Source organism: Ictidomys tridecemlineatus, chromosome 12 (assembly GCF_052094955.1).
Source record: "Ictidomys tridecemlineatus isolate mIctTri1 chromosome 12, mIctTri1.hap1, whole genome shotgun sequence".
Classification (NCBI taxonomy): Eukaryota; Metazoa; Chordata; class Mammalia; order Rodentia; family Sciuridae; genus Ictidomys; species Ictidomys tridecemlineatus.
In genome coordinates, this window is record NC_135488.1 from 87,739,566 (window position 1) to 87,758,828 (window position 19,263).

At 38.8% G+C, this 19,263-nt stretch overlaps 1 protein-coding gene across 10 annotated transcripts in view; it reads right to left on the reverse strand.

Annotated features, from left to right (window-relative positions):
- Mta3 (metastasis associated 1 family member 3) overlaps positions 1-19,263 on the reverse strand; it is a 239,745-nt gene that overhangs the window by 169,712 nt on the left and 50,770 nt on the right. For all 10 annotated transcript variants that reach the window (XR_013429020.1, XR_013429019.1, XR_005727282.2 and 7 more), the window contains exon 3: positions 18,690-18,783. Coding sequence is in view for 7 of the 10 variants with exons in the window: in XM_078029290.1 (XP_077885416.1) it covers positions 18,690-18,783 (94 nt within the window). In the remaining 3 variants the exon portion in view is untranslated. The remainder of the gene's footprint in view (positions 1-18,689; positions 18,784-19,263) is intronic.

The window sequence follows — 19,263 nt, forward strand, 5'->3', positions numbered from 1 at the left end:
AGAACCCAGGGAAGGAAAGCCATTACCATTTCTAGGTACTTAACTGAAACTGTGACTTTTAGTTAGGTCAGAATTATAATTTCTACACATTAGTTTAGAAGATGAGGAGTCGGGGATATAGGTAGCAGGGAAAAGCAGTCTTCCACAGTTATTCTCAAGCACCCTTATGTCTATTTTAATAAGAGAGTACCCATAGCGGTCAAATAACAGCTATTATAAACCATATAGAAAAGTGGCTGGTTGGGCTGGGGTTGTGGCTCAGCGGTAGAGCACTCACCTCGCACGTGCAAGACCCTGGGTTTGATCCTCACACCACATAAAAATAAATGAACATAATAAAGGTATTGTGTCCAACTACAACTAAAAGATAAATTTGAAAAAAAAAAAAGAAAGAAAGAAAGTGTCTGGTAAACCAGGCATGGTGGCACATGCCTGAAATCCCAAATTGGGAGGCTGCGGCAAGAGAACTGCTCAAGGCCAGGCTGAGCAACTAAGTGAGACCCTATCTCAAAATAAAAATTAAAAAAAATTAAAAAGGACTGGGGATGTAGCTCAGTAGTAAAGTGTCCCATGGGCTTGATGCCTAGTATCCAAAAAGGCTTTTTTATATATTCTTAAATTAAATTTAACCTACAGGATTTTTTTTTAAAGAGAGAGTGAGAGAGAGAGAGAGAGGAGAGAGAGAGAGAGAGAGAATTTTAATATTTTATTTCTTAGTTTTTCGGCAGACACAACATCTTTGTATGTGGTGCTGAGGATCGAATCCGGGCTGCGCGCATGTTAGACGGGCACGCTACCGCTTGAGCAACATCCCCAGCCCTTAAGTACAGGATTTTGACAAATGAGGTTTTGAACTCTATGAATAAATAAAACAATTTCACAGCTTAAAAGCAAATAATATATAAAAGGCAATTACTCTTCTATTACTAGCAGTGAACAATTTAAAACTGAAATTAAGGAAAAACTCCACTTTAAGTGGCACCAACAAATATACTTATCAAAAGATAAAACTTGCATGCTAAAAGTTGCAAAACACTGCCCAAAATTTATTAAAGACCCAAATAAATGGAAAGACAACCCATGTTCAGAGTTTGGAATAGCTATATGGTTAAAAATGACAATACTTCTCAAATTGATGAACAGATTCAATGCCACCTCTAACAAAATTCCAACTGCCCTTTTCACAAAAATTGACACTCATGTGAAAATTCAAATGGACATTTAAGGGCACAAAATAATCTTAAATAAGAACAAACTAAGACAACCCACACTTACTTCAAAATTATAACAATGAATCTATATGGTACTGGCTTTGAGGACAGACATGCAGATCAATGTAGTATAACTGAATACAGAAATCAGCCCACACATTCATGGTCAGTTGATTTTAAACTAAAATGCCAAGACACGTCACTGGGGGAAAGAATAGTGAATAGTCTTTTCAGCAAATGGTGCTGAGTCAATTGGATATCCACAAGGAAAAGAACAAAGCTAGACTCCCACACTTCACACCATATACAAAAATTAATTCCAAATTGATCAAAGAACTAAATGTAAGAGCTAAAACTCTTAGAATAAAATGTAGTTACAAATCTTCAAGACCTCACACTAAGCAAAGGCTTCTTCGCTATAATATCAAAATGCATAAACAACTTAAGAAAAAATAGGTATGTTGGACTTAATACTGAAATATTTGTGCATAAAAAGACACCATCAGGAAAGCAAGGAAACCAAGTGTGATGAAACACACCTGTAATAAAAATTACTCAGGAGGCTGAGGTAGGAGGATCACAAATTTGGGGCCAGCCTGAGCAACTTAGTGAGATCCTTTCTCAAAATAAAAATTTCTAAGAAGTCAGTACTGTGAGATAGGTCAGTGGCAGTGCATGCTTAACATGCCTAACATCCTGAGTTCAATCTCCAGCACCACACACAAAAAAAAAAATAGGAACCTGGGGATGTGGTTCAATGGTAGTGCACTTGGATGGCACGCACATTCAATCCTTGGTTCAGGAAGGGAAAAAAAAAAGAGGAGGAGGAGATAAAAAGAAAGAAAACAGCAAGGAGACTGAAAGGATACAGCAGTACCAAAGAAGCCTCCTCAGTCAGTTCCACCATCATAATCCCATACCCCATCCTCCATATGCACATGGATAAGGACAAGTAGACCAACAACTGGAACAGAGTTCTTCCTTACTGGAAAACAGGGTGTGGCCAGAAAAGGATCTATCCTCTATCATTACATATTCATAGGGAACCAGGCCCTAAATCAGTCACAGAAGACCTGCTTCTAGATAGTCAAGGTTTTGTATACAGCAAAGCAGCTCCCTCATCCTTTCAGTGATAGGCTGAAAGCCAGTCCTTCATACAAGGGTTTGTTCAATTAAAAAAAAAAAAGTGCAAAGAGAAAACCAGAGGAAAAGCCATCTGCAAATCAAAGGTCTGGTATCCAGAATACATAAACAACGCTTACATGTAATGAGGTAACTGATGCTAATCTCAAGTTTGAGTCTAGCCTGGACAACAAAGTGAGACCCCATCTCAAAAAAAAAAAAAAAAAGACAACCCAATTAAGTAGTGGGCAAAGCATATGAAAATACATTCCAACTGGGCATGGTGGCATATGCCTGTAATCCCAATGATTTGGATGGCTGAAGCAGAAGGTTAGCAACTTTAAGGCCAACCTGGGAAGCTTCATGATGTCCTAAATAATTTTGCAAGATGTCATCTCAAAATAAAAAATGGCTGGGGTGGGGCTGGTGTTGTGGCTCAGTGGTAGACTGCTGCCTAGCATGTGGGAGGCACTGGATTCAATCTTCAGCACCACATAAAAATAAATAAAATAAAATAAAGGTATTGTATCCATCTACAACTAAAAAAAAATGGCTGGGGATATAGCTCAATGATAGAGCACCCCTGGGTTCAATCCCCAATATTCCCCCTCAAAAACAATGAAATTATTCAATTCTATTCGTCACAGCGCTAGAGAAAGACAAATCAAAGCCACAATGAGTTTAAAATCATGAGTCACTTGAGAGGGTACTCACATAAATCACGTGGTGTATGTAACCTACTACACACTGAGGCTATATGGTAAGCCTATTTGTTGCTCCCAGGCTATAAAACTGTATGGCACATCCTGAACAGTAGTAAATACTACAGGCAATTGTAACAATATGTATGTATGTATAGACATATCTAAACATAGAGGAGATTAAAAAATACTAAGTAATAGGGAGTTTTCAGCTCCCTTACGGTCTGATGGGATCACATTTATTATGTCTGGTCCATTGTGACTGAAACATCACGATGCTACAATTGACTGTATTTCACACAAAACAGAAGGGCTATAATCAAAATAATACTATACAACTAAAACCAAAAATGATCCCGTTATATGAAATATTCAGAATATACAAATCCAGAGAGAAAAAGTAGATTAGTAGTTGCCAGTGGAAGTGAAATGGGGACTATTAATGGATAGAGTTTCTTTTAGAGCTAATTAAAATGTCCTGAAATTAAATAACAGTAACGACTACATAAACTTGTGAATATTCTAAAAAGCACTGAATTATACCTTTTTTCTTTTCTTCTTTTGGTATCAGGGATTGAGCCCACAGGCATTTAACCACTGAGCCACATCCCCAACCCCTTTTTATTTTTTATTTTGAGACAGAGTTTTGCTAAGTTGCTTAAAGCCTCACCCAGTTGCTCAGGCTGGCTTTGAACTTGTGATTCTCCTGCCTCAGTCTCCCAATCCACTGGGATTACAGGCATGCACCACTGCATCCAGCTGAATTGTACATATTTTTTAAGGGATGAATTATATCTCAATTTTTAAAAAAAAGTTAAACCCATCCAAAAGAGGCAAATGAAGGGGAAAAGGTCAACAAAAGATGAATTTCAGAATAGTCATATAATAGAGTGTATTCAACAGCTAAAAATGAACAAGAGGTATGCGGATGTAGCTCAGGGGTAGAGCACTGCTGGGTTTGATGTCCATCCACAAAATAATAATAATAATAATAAACAAAAATAAATATAAAGAGTCCTTATTAAATGTTTTATAACACAATTTTTAACACTTTTTTTTTTCTGGCAGAACACCTACACCAGGAGCAGTTCTCAAGCTTTTTAGTGTAAGGAACCACTTATACTCTTAAGTCCTATTGCGGACCTCAGAGAGCTTTCATTTGTGTGGGTTACATCTAGAATATTTACTGTTTCAGAAATCAATGTAGAAATTTTAACACACAGGAAATCCCAAGCGCACATTCCATTAGCAGGGAGAGGGATGATGTCATCAGCATCACAGTCTCTGGAATGTACTCCCATAGAAGTGGCAAAACAGTTAAATGCCAGCTTAGTGTCATCTTAATTTTAACCTCACAGGCTCCTTGAGGAGGAGGTCAGGAGCACTGACAGACTAAGCAGAAAAGAAAAAGCTAGCTAAACCAGGGGTTTTTTTACTGTACTGCCTTTAAGAAACCTGTCACAGAAACTTTATCTTCACATTGTGAGTTATAATGACTCATAAATTGTTCTACAGCAAGTCAGGATCCCACAAGAAATTTAGGCTATTTCTGCTTTACATTTATTATAAGACAACTCATCTGGCAAAGGCTGTCAAATCTTATAATAAATTCAAAGTCCATCTGGAACGTTATACAGCCTTAACATGCCACCATGCAATTTTCCATTTGCTAAGTTGTAAAACCAAAGAAACAAAATAAAAGAATTAGGAGTAACCAAATTATCCACCACCACCAGAAAATCATCCTCTCTAATTCATCACCAACACAGCCTCCAGCATCTTCCCAACATACAACTTGCAAGTTTCTTCCCCACTTCTCTAACTTCCAACCATCACAAAAATTTTCCTGGTTATAAATCTCCTATGGATCTGCCCTGCCATATACATTTTATCTGAACTCCTATGGTCTCCCTACCCAATGCCCAGGAAACAATAAAAAGAAAAATTGGGGCTGAGGTTGTGGCTCAGTGGTATAGTGCTTGCCTAGCATGGGTGAGCCACTGGGTTTGATTCTCACCACCACATATAAATTAATAAATAAAGGTCCCTAACAACTAAAAAAAAACAACAACTTTTTTTTAAAAAAGAAACAAAATTTACTGATATGCCTCCCCATGTGTTTGAGGACATTTTTCAGAAAAATATAAAAGTCCTGCCCTGAGCCAGGTACAGTGGTGCCCACCTGAAATCCCAGCAATTCAAGAGGCTGAGGCAAGAGGATTGCAAGTTCAAAATCAGCCTCAGCAACTTACTGAGGCCTTAAGCAACTTAGGGAGACCCTGTCTCTAAATAATAAGTAAATAAATAAAAAGGGCTTGGTGTTGAGAGCCACAGTTTAGGGGAATGATGCCTGGCATTTTGCTAGGGGGAATGGTTGAAAGGTGACCCTGCTCTGGGAATAGGGCGGCTCTGGGGATTAGGGCGGATCCTGCTGGGAATAGGGTTAGGATTAGGGATTAGGGCACCTGCTACTTTGGAGTTCCCTTTGAGTTCCAGGAGAATCGGCACATGGAGCCCTGGTGGAGGGAGTGTATTCCCGGGAAGTGTGTAGAGTGCCGGTGAGAGTTGCTGTTTGAACCTACAAGGCTTTGTGGCGGCTCAGTTATTTTGTGCCCAGCCAGACTGCGGCAGCTTGGGATGTGGCTCAGTGGCTAAACACAACTGGGTTCAATCTCTAGTACCTAAATAAATAAATAGTCCTCCCTGTTTAAGATTACCGTTCACTCTGGGTTCCAGGTAAGAAGATGGTATACACTTCTGAACAAAGTAAATACCATAAAGAGAGGAAGGGTGCTCCAGAACTAGGGCTGACAGAGCTTGAGGAGCCAGCAGAAGCTTCTCTGAAGACACATATTTATGCCAACATCTATCAGGGAAAGGGGTAGTGTGTGGGTCCCTATTTTTTGTAACTGGAGAAGAAAATCTCCAAGTGAGAGCTCAAACTTGGGCTCATGTGTGAATGTCCTATTTCCACCACCACATCCTGCCTACCACATCAGCTGAAAGTTTCCTTAGGGTGACTATCTTTTGTTTTAAAACTGAAAGTCCCTATCCAGAGAACTCCGTGGTTTCAAGCAACTGTTCAGCTGGGCATCTCAGCCTTCATATTACTCAAGTTTGGCCTACTATGTGGTACCATTATGGCTAAAACTCAAAGACTGAAAACACTAAGTCTCCTTAAAAAACATAATTAACCTAGAAATTCTCATACATGAACAGAGGAAATAAAAATTAGTTCAAGTACTTTGGAAAATTTGGTAATACCTATAAAAGAAAGTTTTAACCCATAACTTGACCCAACAATTTTACCTCTAAGTATTACCCAAGAGAAATGAGAGCTAAGCACACCAAAAACCTTGCAGCTTTATTCATAAACTGGAAATAACCCAATTATTCATCAATAGGTAAATGACATTAAAAACCAGGCAAAACAAAGCATAGCCACCCTGCAGAAGGTGAGTATGATAATGACCAGGAGGGGGGGCGGGGCGACCAGGGATTGAACCCAGGGGCACTTAACCACTGAGCCACAACTTTAGCCCTTTTTATTTTGAGACAGGGTCTCACTAAGTTGCTTAGGACCTCACTGAATTCTTAAGACTGGCCTTGAACTTGCAATCCTCCTGCTTCAACCTCCCAAGTTGCTGCGATTATGGCATGCACCACCACACCTAAGTTTCTTTATCTTGATCTGAGTGCTAATAATATAAGTATATACATACATGAAAATTTATTGATTTACTCACTTTAACCATTTTATGCCTGTATTTATTTTATGCCTGTATTTAAAACTTTTAAACAGAGACCAGATCTATCCTACTATTGGTAACAAAACTATTAATTACTGAGCACATAAAATAAATAAAACATAAGTTTTCTCAACAATGGACCACTAGGTATTAAACAATGAAGGACAATAATCCTTGAAAGACAGGAAACAAATGAGAAATGCCCTAAAACTGGCCCTGCTGACTCTTGAGTTTCCAAGCAACAGCACAGGGAAGAGAAAGTACTTTCAGAGTTGAGAGAGACCTGGAAGATGAAAGCAACTAGAGCTCAGAGGACAAAGTATCAGAGAAGAGGCTGAACAGAGCAGAAACCTGGAGAGCTGCAAAGGGTTCCTGGAGCACAGTGCCCATGGGTGCACTCATGTGAACTATCAGAGGCCAGGAAGAATCACTAGAAAGAGTTCCAGGGAATTGTACTCATTGTTCACACAGAGTGACAGAGTTTGTTTGTTCCCAGTCACACCCCAGTGCATTCATGGTATACTGGGTACAGTGCACAGAAAGAAAGACCTTGCCTTAGTAATGGGGAATAATAATTAAGCCCTTGACAGAGCACTGCTCGATACCTACTTACCAAATCATAAAGGCAACAACCAAAGATCAAGCTGTTTCCAAGTAATTTAACTGCATCTCAGAACAAAGTTCAAGATAATTTACAGGAATACAAAAATATCCACAGCCAGGAACAGTGGCATACCCTGGTAGTCCCAGATACTGGAGAGGCTGGTGCAAGAGAATCGCTTAAGCCCAGGGGTTTGAGGCCATCACAGACAACATAGCAAGACCTAACCTCAAAAGAAAAAAAAGAAGAAGAAGAAGTTGGAGAGCTAACGTTATTTAATTTCAAGAAGAATTTTAAAACTGCAGTAATCTAGGCTGGGGGTGTAACTCTGGTAGAGTGCACGACTACCACATACCAAGGCCCTAGGTTCAATCCCAGTACCAAAAAAAAAAAAAATGGTAGAATAATCAAAGGCATGTTGTTGGCAAAAAGGAAGACAACTTGATTATTAGAACAGAATAGTAAATTCAGAATAAACCAACACATATATGATCGGCTGATTTAACAAAGACAAAAGCAATCAAAAACAGAACATGGATTTGTAGCACACACCACATATAAAAATTGACTAAAAAATGAATAACTTATATCTAAGTTATAAAACTTCTAGAAGAAACTATAGGAAAAGACTAAATGCTGCCAGTTGCTGTAGCATATACCTATAATCCCAGCAACTAAGAAGCCTATTACAGAAGGATCAAAGCCAACAAGGTCCTAAGCAACTTAGCAAGACCCTGTTTCAAAATTAATAAAAGTTCTGGGATGTGGTTTAGTGGTTAAGCACCCTAGGTTCAATCCCCAGTATAACTGAATGTGAAAGTAAAACTGACATAGTTCCTGGAAAGCTCTTTGGGAACACGTATTTAAAAATCTTTAAAAACTCTACTTGCCAGCCAGGTGTGGTGGTACATGGCAGTACATATATTTTAATATAAATATTTTATATTTTTCCTATGTCCAAATACTAGGTAATCAAAAATAATTCTATAATGATAAACTCCATTTAAACTTGTAAATAATGTTTTAATAAATTATCAATATAAGAAACACAGAACATCATATTATAGGATATAACTTTTTTCCAAGTTTTATCCAGTTGGAAAACCAAAGGTCAAAAAATTTAAAGTCTATCATGGACAACACTGGAAATAAGAGTCAGCTGTGGGGTACAGAATTACCATTACATTTCCTATGGCCATTTGCTACAGTACCTTTCCTTCTGGGAATCTCTTACTAACAAGCTTCATCATTCTAAAAACTTCCCACAGGCTGAGGACATAGCTCAGTTGGTGTAGTGTGGCCTTGCATGCACAAGGCCCTAGGTTTAATCCCCACAAAAAAAAAAAAAAAAATTCTCATAATCCTGTCATCTTTTCCTGTCCTGATTAGTTACTTACATGACAAGAAATTTAATAATTATCAAGTTTTTTTAAAGAAACTTTTCAGGGCTGGAGGTATAGTTCATGGGTAGAGCATTTGCTTATTAGCAGATATGAGGCCCTGGGTTAGATCCCCAGAACAAGCCCCTGCCCATCCCCTCTACCAAAAAAAAAAAAAAGAACTTTTCAAATAAGGAAAAACATGAAGAAAAAAAAATCCCCAACTGTGCAGAGCAGTAAGTAACCTGAAAACCATGTAAACAAAAGAAGATATGAATTTGCTGCTGAAACTACGAAAACCCAACAGTCACCATACTAAACCTTAGTGACAAAAAAATATACAAAAACAGGAAATAAAATCTTTTACTTTCTGTTATCTCTAAGTTTGTCTTTCCAATAATAATTTTTCTACCAGGATGAAATTAATTTCTGTCAGTAATCAGACAGAGTTATAACCACATGAATTATCACCATTGTTTTTTGTTGTTGTTTGTTTGGTTTGGTTTGGTTTTGAGATGAGGTTTAAATAAGCTGCCCAGCCAGGCTGGCCTAGCCCTGGGATCTTACGGCCTCAGCCTGCCAAGTAGCTGAGATTACTGGTGCATGCCATCACACCCAGCAAATCACCACTACTCTCAAATGTAAAGCAACTTTGGCTGGTCAGCTATTTTTATAATTTTACTACAAAGACTCACAAATTTCCAAAATATAATCATGAAATCTGGGCATGGTGGCGCATGCCTGAATTCCAGTGACTAAGGAAGCTGAGGCAGGAGAACCACAAGGTCAAGGGCAGCCCAAGTAACTTAGCAAGATCTTTTCTCAAAATAAAACATGGACTGGTGTTGGGACTGGGGCTGTAGCTCAGTGGTAGAGCACTTGGTAGCACATGTGAGGCACTGGGTTCGATCTTTAGCACCACATAAAAGCCAGCCCTAAGAAACTTAGAGAGACCCAGTCTCAAAATAAAGTAGAAAAAGGGCTGGGGATATAGCTCAGTCATAACATCTGTGGTTCAATCCCAGTAACCCCCCAAAAAAAGGCAAAAGCAAAAGGGGAAAAATAAAGTCTTTCACTAAAAAACAGGTGAGAAGGTGAGAAATAGCCCTGGATTCAATCCCCAGTACCACAAAAATGAGAAAGAAAACAACAAAATACTAAAAATAAGGTTATGCACAAGAACAACAAAGAGCCTCAAGAGTGTAGCACAGAGCTCTTGAAAGATCATTCTGAGCATCAGTTCTGGGTACTAGGTTTAAAGATTTCCAATACAGCCGGGTGTAATGGTGCATGATTGTGATCCCAGTGGCTCAGGAGACTAAGGCAAGAGGACTGTGAGTTCAAAGCCAGCCTCAGCAACTTAGCAAGACACCTTAGTGAGACCTTGTCTCACTTTTATTAAGTATTTTAAAAGGCTGGGGATGTGGCTCAGTGGTTAAGCACTTCTGGGTTCAATCCCCAGTACAAAAAAAAAAAAAAATGATTATTTAAAAGTACAAAATGAAGAATGTGTGAGTGGCTGATGGAGTGCATGGAAAACACTAAGAGTTTAGAGCACTTGCCTCACACGTGCAAGGCCCTGGGTTCGATCCTCAGCACCACATACAAATAATAAATAAATAAATAAAGTTTTTTAAAAATTGTGTAAAAAAAAAAGTATTCTATTGGTGACTAACAAGAGTAAAATCTAGGGCTGGGGATGTGGCTCAAGCAGTAGCGCGCTCGCCTGGCATGCGCGTGGCCCAGGTTCAATCCTCAGCACCACATACAAAGATGTTGTGTCTGCCGATAACTAAAAAATAAATATTAAAATTCTCTCTTTAAAAAAAAAAGAGAAAAAAATCTATCTTGATATAACATGAGCTTTTCCCAAGGAACCATAATGCAAAATCTATGAATGAAAGAACAGAGTATACACAGCAAACATTGAATTTCAATTAATAGCACATAACTAAAACCAAAGGAAATGTTGGTGTATTGTTACAAAATGCACATTTATTAATGATTCCAGAATACTACTTGTAAGTAACTTCTTTTTTTTTTTTTAAAGAGAGAGTGAGAGAGAGAGAGAATTTTATTATTTATTTTTTAGTTTTCGGTGGACACAACATCTTTGTTTGTATGTGGTGCTGAGGATCAAACCCGGGCCGCACGCATGCCAGGCGAGCGCGCTACCGCTTGAGCCACATCCCCAGCCCTGTAAGTAACTTTTATAAAATAAAGATTTGTAACTGTTCTCCAGAACAGAACAGCTATGATTCTATACAACTGAAGACACCTAAATGGCTGCCAGGAAAAATGAAAAAACAAGCAAGGCCCTCTTGGGCAAAGCAAAATTTTGTTCATTGCACATGAAAAAAATGAAAGAATGTCCCTTTTACATCTTGGACATACAAAAGGACAGTAACCAGGAAAAAGGAAAGGACACCTGAACCCTAAGGCCCAGAATTTGTGCTTATGCCACAGATGCCTGAGGTCTCACCTCACCTCAGCAACAGGACTGGCCTTTCCGCCTTTTAAAGTACTTTCTCTATTTCTATCTGCAAGAAGAGTCTCCCATAGGGGTTGGAGGTAGAGCTCATACTTACCATGTATGAAGCCCTGGATTCAATCCCCAAAACAGCCACAAAGCAAAAAAAAATCTTCCATCTATGCTATCATATTCCTATTCTTACCAAAATTTGTCGTGAAACAATTCTTTTCACTCTTTTATAAAATGCACAAGCAACTGGGGCAATCATACTTGTGAATAACCATTTCCTATTATCAATTTTCAAGTCCCTGACAAGAGTCAGGTATGCTTCCTGTGTGGGGTTTTTGTTTTGATTTTTCCTAGTATTAGGAATTTAACCCAAGGAAGCTTGCTCTACCAATGAGCTACATGCCTTGTCTTTTGTATTTTTTATTTTGAAACAGGGGCTTACCAAGTTGCATAGGCTGGCCTTGAACTTGCTATCCTCCTGCCTCAGCCTTCTGAGCTGCTAGAGTTACAGGTGGGCAACACCAAGCCCATCTCTTCCTGTATACTTCAACTACTCACCTCCACCACAGCACTTACCATATGCTGTAGTAACACAGCCTGTACCATGCCCACGGTTTTTCTGAGAGCAGGGACAACATTTTGGTCACTGCTAACATCCCCAGCATCTAGTACAGGCACATGCCATACACAGTGAGATGCTCAGTAAATTGCAAACTGAATAGAATAAGGAATAAGATGTTAAAATGAATACAATCCATAAAAAAAAAAATTGGATTTGAGATTTCCAGGCTCCAGTTCTAGAACGTCAACCACCTGAAATACTATTATAAATAAGGCGTATTAGGGCTGGGGATGTGGCTCAAGCGGTAGCGCGCTCGCCTGGCATGCATGCGGCCCGGTTCGATTCTCAGCACCACATACAAAGATGTTGTGTCCACTGATAACTAAAAAATAAATATTAAAAATTTCTCTCTCTTTCTCTCTCTGCCTCTCTCACTCTCTCTTTAAAAAAAAAAAAAAAAAGGCGTATTAAACACAGCAATAATAATCCTTGGGTGGTACCATACCATCACCAAGCATATTCCCACCACACTGGATGTATGGATTTTCCTTCCATTTGGAGGGACAGCCCCCAGCCTCCCATGCTCCCTGAGCTGTGGAGAGCACCTGGCATGAGGGGTACTGAGAGAGGCTGAGGCTGAGCCCACCTTCCAGAGGCTCTTCACTCTTTTCACTAACCGAGCAAAGTGGAAAAGTATGGGCTAATGTGCAGAGACATTCATTCTCCAAGCTCCTAGGAGTCAAGAATGAGCAAGGGATGGCATCATTCTGATTAACTTCTAAAGCCTCGAAGAACCAAGATTCCAAGTGACCATTTTCCAACTTCCTGGGTGTGAGAAACTATTGAAAAAGCATGACCTTAATGAAGGTCCAGAGTAGGGCTTCAGAGCAAAAGGCTTTGGGTATGGGTTGGTTCTCCTAATCCTCTAGGAGTCTATTTAGATCCATTCCTTCAACCTTTCTATCATCTGATAAGCACTTAATTTCTAGTAATAAATTAAATCGATTGGTTTCCATGTCATTCACTGTCTCTGATTTAAAATTAGGTACCATTATCTATGTCTTAGGATTTGCCACAGGCCCTTTAATCATTTAATCCCTACGACAACTCTTAAGATGAGAGGGTAATAAGGCAAAAAGTACTAGCGGGTGCCTTGTCAGCATAAAGAAACTAAGACCCAAAAATCTGTCCCACAGTGCCAAACTGTACAAACACAAAGAAGGTACATTTCTCTTCTCCAAAATAAATTTTTATTGTTCATTCATTCATTTATGTATTTATTGAGGAGTTATCAGGGACTGAACCCAGAGGCACTCTACCACTGAGCTGCATCCTCAGCCCCTTTTTATTTTTTGAGACAGGGTCTCATTAAATTGCTGAGTCTGACCTCAAATGGACAATTCTCCTACCTTGACCTCCCAAATTGCTGCAATTACAGGTATGCTAATCAGCTTCCAAAATAAATTTTAAAGAGATAAATTAAAACATACAAAGCTGGGGCTGGGGCTCAGTGGTAGCACACTTGTCTGTCATGTGTGAGACACTGGGTTCAATTCTCAGCACCACATATAATCTAAATTTAAAAAGACCTATCAACAACTAAAATATTAAAAAAAAAAATACAAAGCAAAAATCAAAAGATAGGACACTAGTCCCACTAGGTAACTCTGGGCCAAGGACTCAGCTGGGACTGAGTGACAGAACATGAGCTTAGCATAGCCTAGGCTTGAAACCCCAGCCCCAAGTACCAAGAAAGAAACTAACTATTTAACATGGTGGTACTGTAATCCCAGCATCTTTTTTTTTTTTAATTTTTAATAGAAGGATACATTTTATTTTTTTTTAATTTTTTTTTTTTTAGAGAGTGAGAGAGAGAAAGAATTTTTAATATTTATTTTTTAGTTCTCGGCAGACACAACATCTTTGTTGGTATGTGGTGCTGAGGATCAAACCCGGGCCGCACGCATGCCAGGTGAGCATGCTACCGCTTGAGCCATATCTCCAACCCTAATCCCAGCATCTTAAGAGGCTGAGGCAGGAGGATCACGAGTTCAAAGCCACACTCAGCAAAAGTGAGGTGTTAAGCAACTCAGTGAAACTCTATCTCTAAATAAAATACAAAATAGGGCTGAGGATGTGGCTCAGTAGTTAAGCGCCCCTGGGTTCAATCCCCAGTGCCAAAAAAGAAAAAAGGACTTACAAAAGAAAGGTATATAAGTTGTAGGTGTTATAGATGGACACAATACCTTTATTTTATTTGTTATTTTTATGTGGTGCCAGGGGTCGAACCCAGTGCCTCATGCATGATAGGCAAGCACTCTACCACTGAGCCACAATCCTAGCCCAGCAAAAGAAAGTTTTTTATGTTAATAATGTGATAGAAAATAGATTTTATGCCAACACCAACCGCATGGTAGTAGCAGCCCAGATAGGACCAAGAAGGGATGTCAGTTTCAGAGTTAAAAGGTGAGCAAAGGCTCCTCCATTTTTCCCATGTCCCCCGCCTACTCCCCTCCCCATTGTGCATCAGCATTCACTTATCAAAGAGAATCTCACCAAGTGACAGAGGCTGGCCTCCATTTGTAATTCTCCAGTAGCTAAGATTACAGGCCTGCGCCACCTTGTTTGGCTCTTTGTTTTTTTTTTTGTACTTGAAATTGGACACAATATCGAACCCAGTGCCTCACACATGCTAGGCAAGTGCTCTACCACTGAGTCACAACCCCAGCCCCTGTTTGACTTTTAATAAGCTACATTTAGCCATACCACACAACATGTTACTTCAAAACATGTTGACAAGATGCAGTGGCTCACACCTGTATTCCTAGCAACTCAGGAGGATGAAGCAGGAGGATTGCAAGTTTGAGACCAGCCTTAGCAACTTAGCAAGGCTCTCAGTAACTTAATGAGACCCGTCTTAAGATAAAAAATAAAAGGCAAAGCCAGCCTCAGCAACTTAGTGAGGCTCTAAAGCAACTTGGAGAGACCCTGTCTCTAAATAAAATATAAAAAGGACTAGAAACGTAGCTTGGTGGTTAAGCAACCCTAGGTTCAATCCCTGGGATCAAAATAAATAAATAAAAATAAAAACAGCTTAGGATTTACCTCAGTGATAAATTGCCCCCAGGTTGAATCCTCAGTATCAAAAATAAATAAATAAAACCATTTGTATAAGATAAATAATGTACAATATTGTGATTTTTTTTCATTTTTTTGATGAATGACAAAGCATTACATTGCAAAACCTAAAGTAGATGATCAAAGGCTCTCAAATATGTGCAACCTTAAAAGTATTTACTAGAAAACACGATACAAATGAATCTGACTTTTTTGTGGGGGAAGTTATCTCCCTATGAATAAGAGAATCTAGTTGTCAAGTCCCATATAAATTTCTATTAAGACTTTATTAAAATTTATAGATTTGGTGATAACTCAAATATGGACATTATTGGCCACAGAAATTTATAATATTGAGCAATCTTTTCAAGAACCGGTTTCTGACTTTGTTTGTTTTGCAAGACTAGGATTTTACCCAAGGCCTTGGGTGTGCTAGGTAAGCTCTCTACTACTGAGGTATATCCCCATACCCAATATAATTATTATTTTTTTTTTTTAACCACAACTTGAACTTAGGGGTGCTTAACTAATGAGCCAGACCTTTTTATTTTTATTTTGAGACGGGGTCTCACTAAGTTGCTTGGGGCCTTACTAAGTTGCTGAGGCTTGGCTTTGAACTTATGATCCTCCTGCCTCAGCCTCCCAAGTCACTAGGATTACAGGAGTGTGTCACTATGCCTGGTTCAGTACTTACTTTTTGATGTTTATTAAGGTTTTCTTTGGGCTTCATTTATGATCAAATGTTACCAGTAACTATTAATAGTGTTACTGATAATAATTTATTCAATCACATTTTTTATTGGTGATATATTGGAATTCTTTCTGGCCATTTTATTTTAGGTTTTGTTTTCCCCAGAAACCAATAGTGCTTCCTTCAAGTGAAAAGGTCCAAGTTCTTGACATAAGAGGAGGGGGAAAAAATCGTATGCTAAATTTGCTAAGATCTATGATACAATAAAATATTTTTAATAGCTAGGTGTCCTGGCATGTTCCTATAGTCACAGCCATTTGGAGGTCAAGGCAGGAGGATCACTTGAGCTCAAGAGTTCAATGCCAGCTTAGGCAACACAGTAAGACTCTTTTCTCAGAAAATAGGGGCTGGGGTTGTGGCTGTGCAGTAAAGTGCTTGCCTAGCACGTGTGAGGCCCTGGGTTCAATCCTCAGCACCACATAAAAATAAATAAATAAAACAAAGGTATTATGTCCAACTACAGCTAAAAATAAATATCTTTAAAAAAAATGATTCTTGTCTCAGAAAATAAATAATAAAATATCTTGAGACCACATCCACATAACTTTTATTATATTGTTAAAGTTATTTTTAATTATTGTTATTAATCTCCTATTGTGCCTAATTTATATATTAAACTTTATCATGGGTATGGATGCACATAAAAAACAGCAATATATAGGATTCAATAGGACCTATAGTTTCAGGCATTCAGTGACAGTTGTAGAACACATTCCGGGCAGATAAGGGAGGTCACTACTGCGGAACTGCAGTACTGCTAGTGATTTTATGAAACATGTAAGCATAAGTTCATTACATGCACCACTAGTCATGCCCCTGAATTTACACATTGAAATGCAGGACACAGAATTCTATTCTTTTACTATTTTTGTTTGCTTTTTGCATTTCTATTAGAGAATAACACTGAGTTCTGGGGACTTTTTAATATTACATATAAAAGTTTTACTATCAATAATTTTTAATTTTGTTTTTGTTTTTTTGGTGGTGCTGGGGAAGGAGGTGGAACACTACCAATGAAATTTACTCCACATTATTAAAGAGAGTATTTTCCTGACATGGGCTCACTGTGGCCAAAAATCATTTATAAGGAAAATATTCAGTGAAGCAACAGCACAAGATTTCATCAGTTTAATTACTGTCAAAATAAAGATGAGGTTTAAAAAATTAGTAATATCTTATTAAATACTTTAATAGGCAGTCAAAAGCTTGTATTTTTTAAAAAACTGATATTGAAAAAATGTAAACACAGTTAGGCACAGGGGTGCCCACCTATAATTCCAGTGACCTGGGAGACCAAGGTAGGAGGATCACAAGTTTGAAATCAGCCTCAGCAACTTACCAAGACCCTGTCTCAAATAAAGAATAAAAAAAAGGGCTGGGGATGTAGCTCAATGTTAAAGTGCCCCTAGATTCTATCCCTAGCACCAAAATAATAGAAACAAGAAAACTATTATGATCTTATTTCAGCTAATTATGGCTGAGTTACAAATTACCCCAAAACATAGTGGCACAAAACAATAGCTAATTTTTTTGGTTCACAGGTTCAGGATGAGGAATTCAGGCAGCGAACAGCACCCAAGTCTTATCTTTGTTCCACAATGACTGGGGCCTAAAGAGGAAGACTCATAAGGCTGGGGCCAAATTACTTGGTGACTCCTTCAGTCACCTCTGGCCCTGAACTCAGTAAAGACTATCAACCCTGGCACAGACACACAGCCTCTCCATGCAGCATTTTACTTTTTGCAGTTGCCCAGGCTGGCTTCAAATTTGTGGTCACCCTACCTCAGCCTCCTGAGCAGCTGGCATTACAGATATACACCATCACACCTGGCCCAGCTAGTAATTCTCAATCACAGACATGAACCTCAAAATAAATTCCCAGTAGGACATGGTAACACACCTATAATACCAGCATCTGGAAGACTGAGGAAGGAGGCCAGCATGAGCAATTTAGCAAGACTCTATCTCAAAAATTAAAAAATAAAAAGGGCTAGGAATAGGGGCTAGAGCTGTGGCTCAGTGGTAGTGCACTTGCCTGGCATGTGTGAGCCACTGGGTTCAATTCTCAGCACCGATATAAATAAATTTAAAAAAAAAAATCTATCAACAACAACAAAAAAATTTTCTTTAAAAAAAAAGGGCTATGAATAGAGCTCAGTAGTAGAGAGTAGAGCACCCTTCACTTCAATCTGTATTGAAAAAAAGAAAAGAAAGTATCTGGGTCTTATATATGAATGACCTAAATTGTTCAATAAATAATTTGAAGACTGTGATGTAGTTCAGGGGTAGTGTACTTGCTTAGCATGAGCAAATTACTGGGTTCCAACCCCAGTAGCATATAGATATCAACACATATATGTTTTATATGTGTGTATGTGTGTATATGTTTATTGTTTGTGTTTTCAAATATTGTAAGGTGAGCATGTACTACCAGTTACTCAGAAGGCTGAGGTGGGAGGATCACTTGAACCCAGGAATTCAAGATCAGCCTGGGCAAGATAGCAAGAGAGAGAGAAAAGAAAGAACAATTCATATCAAAACATTTTGTATACAAATCAAAAATAAATTGGCTAGGTGTAGCGTGCTCATGATTAATCCCAGCATCTCGGGAGGATAATACAGGAATACGCCAAGTTTAAGGCAGCCTGGGCAATTTAACAAGACCCTACCTGTAATCTCAGCTACTGGGGAGGAGGATTTCAAGTTCAAGACCTGCCTGAGCAACTTAGCGAGATCCAGTCACAAAATAAAAGAAAAAAGACTGGGAGTACAGTTCAGTGATAGAGAACTTGCCCAGCATTTAAGAAGCCCCAAGTTCCATCCCCAGTACTGAAAATAAAAAAAAAAAAGGGGGGGGGGGAGAAAAACTAAAACCACTGCCACCCAAAAAATTACTTCCATTAAAACTGCAAGGAAAACAAATGAAGTAAAAAGCTTCAGATAACAGAAAGCATATCACGAAAAAACATAAGACTTAAACAGTTTTTTAGTCTAAGAGAAGATAATTAACTTACTAGCATGCTTGTCCGCAAGCATTATGAGAGTGTTGGATATATCTCGTCGTCTATAAAAGCACACTACCTTTGCTTCCACGTTGCCACTTGCAGTCTAAGAAATAAGAAAAATTAAAAAGTTACCTGGGGGTTGATGGTACACTTCAGTGATATGGCATGTGCTCAGCCAGATGTGGTGGTGTACATATGCAATACCAGCAACTAAGGAGACTCAGGCAGGATGATCACAATTTCAAGGCCAGCCTCAGCAATTTAGCAAGGCTCTAAGCAATTTAGCAAGACTGTATCTCAAATTACAGAATAAACAGGGCACAGTGGCACATGCCTATAATCCCAGCAGCTTGGGAAGCTGAGGCAAGATGATCACAAGTTCAAAGCCAGCTTCAGCAATTTACTGAGGCCCTAAGCAACTCAGTGAGACTCTAAGCGCTGAGGATTATTAGCTCAGTGGCTAAGTGCCTCTGTGTTCAATCCTGGGTACCAAAAATTGTTTTTAGAAAAATGGGTTGGGGATGTAGCTTAGTAGTAAGTGCCTCAGGTTCAATCCCCAGTAGCAGGAAAAAAAGAATTTAAA